Source organism: Gavialis gangeticus, unplaced genomic scaffold (genome assembly GCF_001723915.1).
Source record: "Gavialis gangeticus isolate Ggan-Ray unplaced genomic scaffold, GavGan_comp1, whole genome shotgun sequence".
In the NCBI taxonomy this organism is placed as follows: Eukaryota; Metazoa; Chordata; order Crocodylia; family Gavialidae; genus Gavialis; species Gavialis gangeticus.
In genome coordinates this window covers 111,679-114,001 of record NW_017728995.1, presented here as the reverse complement: position 1 = coordinate 114,001, position 2,323 = coordinate 111,679, and the positions used below count along the sequence as shown (strand labels likewise).

The 2,323-nt window shown below is 36.1% G+C and overlaps 1 protein-coding gene across 2 annotated transcripts in view; it reads left to right on the top strand.

Moving 5' to 3' along the window:
* HLTF (helicase like transcription factor) overlaps positions 1-2,323 on the top strand; it is a 62,856-nt gene that overhangs the window by 10,995 nt on the left and 49,538 nt on the right. For both annotated transcript variants that reach the window (XR_002094993.1, XM_019503113.1), the window contains exons 6-8: positions 966-1,040; positions 1,283-1,474; positions 1,562-1,657. Coding sequence is in view for 1 of the 2 variants with exons in the window: in XM_019503113.1 (XP_019358658.1) it covers positions 966-1,040; positions 1,283-1,474; positions 1,562-1,657 (363 nt within the window). In the remaining variant the exon portion in view is untranslated. The remainder of the gene's footprint in view (positions 1-965; positions 1,041-1,282; positions 1,475-1,561; positions 1,658-2,323) is intronic.

Here is a 2,323-nt window from a genome sequence, read left to right as displayed (position 1 = left end):
AAGTCCAAAGTGAGGTGTGTTTTTTTTTTTTTTTTTTCTTTCTGAATTGAGACTAGATTAGGCTCCTACGGCTTCCCTAGGCCCCTTTTACTAATCTGTATGACTTCTTTTCTCCCCATCTACCCCACTGCTGGGTGCAGAGCCAGTAGAACTAACTGAACACAAGATACTGGCAAATAAATCAAAACTTTAATACATTTAAGAATACATAGAATCTCAGGTGTTCAATAGTAAAATCTTGATAAGGTTTTTACATTTTCCCCCATGGTCTCTTTAAGTTGTCAAAGCATGAAAAGCCTTATCTTGAGCTAGAGAATGAATGTGAGCTTTACAGACATCAGATGAATGTCACCCTGTACCCTTGGCTGTAAATTCGGGCAGGTATAGGCAGCCCTGTGAATGTTCTTCCCCACTTAGCTGTGTGAGCATACTTTGTTGTATTTTAATATGCTTTTAGTGCTGAGTTGGTCTGAATATGACAATTCACTTACCACTTAATTTTCAGGCTGCAACTTCTTTTTCTTCAGTCTGTCGCAGCACCTGAATGTATCTTCCCAATAGCAGTAACTATTAATGTTTACACCTAACACTTCTATATGGGCAGAATCTAGTCACTGAGAAGTCATAAAATGCTATATGGCTGACATCAGTTATGCTGTCAAGTATTTCATGTAGAAAAATGTCAGAGGTTCATCATACATTGGGCTAATAAGGGTGTAAAGCATGCTAGGTTATGTATCCAGCAGCCCTCAGAAGAATGATGTGACAGTATTTGTCTTTGACTTGTGTGAAAGATGAGTAGGTACTTAGAGCTAGGTCAATTGGAGGTGGCCTTTTGCTTAAGTGCGAAGTGAGGCGTGAGCCTATACCTCTGGAGCCATGACAGGATGCTTTAGTTATCTTGACCATGCTCCATTTGATGTAGAGTTTAATTTAATTGCAGCTTTTATATTTATGAACTGCAGCTTAAAAGCGAGTTTGACAAGCTATTTGATGATTTGAAAGAAGATGATAAAACGCGTGAAATCCAAGGACCAGAGGTACTTGTTTCTTAAAATGCTGCATAATTTTTTTTTCCAGAAAAGCAAGTCTTTATGTGTAAAGCTTGTATGTAATATTTATAAAGTTTAGCAGTGTCATAGACTATGGTGTGTAGAACAGCTCAGTTAATTTAAAATTTGAATATTAAGAGAGCAGTTAATCAGATTATATGATTTTTCTCCCTTCCTAAAGGGATAGTTTTAGCACAGAGAAATGTATAACTTGGATTTTTAATTTTTAGGTTATTGGAACACAGTTACTGCCACACCAAAAACAAGCTTTAGCTTGGATGATTTTGCGTGAGAACAATAAGGAGCTGCCACCATTTTGGGAAGAAAGAAACAACTTCTTTTATAATACACTTACAAATTTTGCTGAAAAGGAGAGACCAGAAAATGTTCTTGGAGGAATACTGGCTGATGATATGGGTTTGGTAACTCAACTTAGTGCTTTAGTGTATTTCAGTACAGTTTGATTTATCTGTGGAAAAATATTTTCCTTCTTATTTCTTGTTATCTAGGGCAAAACTCTCACAACTATTGCCCTGATTCTCGCCAACTTTCACAATGGCAAGCCTCTTCCTGTTGAAAAGATCAAACGTGATGAGTTTTATAAGGTGAGATGTTAGAAGTCACTTGCACATGCCAAATTTTTTTGCGTACAATACACACCTCCCTCCCCCCACCTCCCAAAACACAGCTGCTTGAAATAGCCATGTGCATGATATGCAATACCATTTCTTCTCGTTATGAGTAAAAGCAAAAACAAAATCTGCATGACTCAGAGCAGAGTAATGAGCAGGCTTTGCGCTCCATCTGCTGCTATTTGGTTGGATACTTACTACAAAGAAAGATCTTTTCAAAAGCAAGGAGCATATTTTTTCCAGGGTGTGTGTTATACAAGAAAATACAGTTCACTTTGGTTTGGTGAAACTGTTGTAGCAATTAATCAGTACCCCAGTAGTTGCATGAGCTTTTTATGTTTGCAATAGAAAAGTGATCTGAATACGCTTCAGCTTCTCACTGTATTATGTTACAATGAGAGGATTTAATTTCATTTAAGAAATGTATGTTTACACCTGAAATAAGATGCTCCAAGGGAGGAGTAAATTAAAAAACGTATTTTATTGTTGACTTTTTATCAAATCAACAACATCGTTTTATTTTTAAAACCATTTGTTTCAGACCTTCTTTTTGTCATTAAGACACCTGTGAGTACATTATCCATTGTAAGGATTGCAGGGACAATATCTTTATTTAAAAAAAAAAAAAAAAAAAAAAAA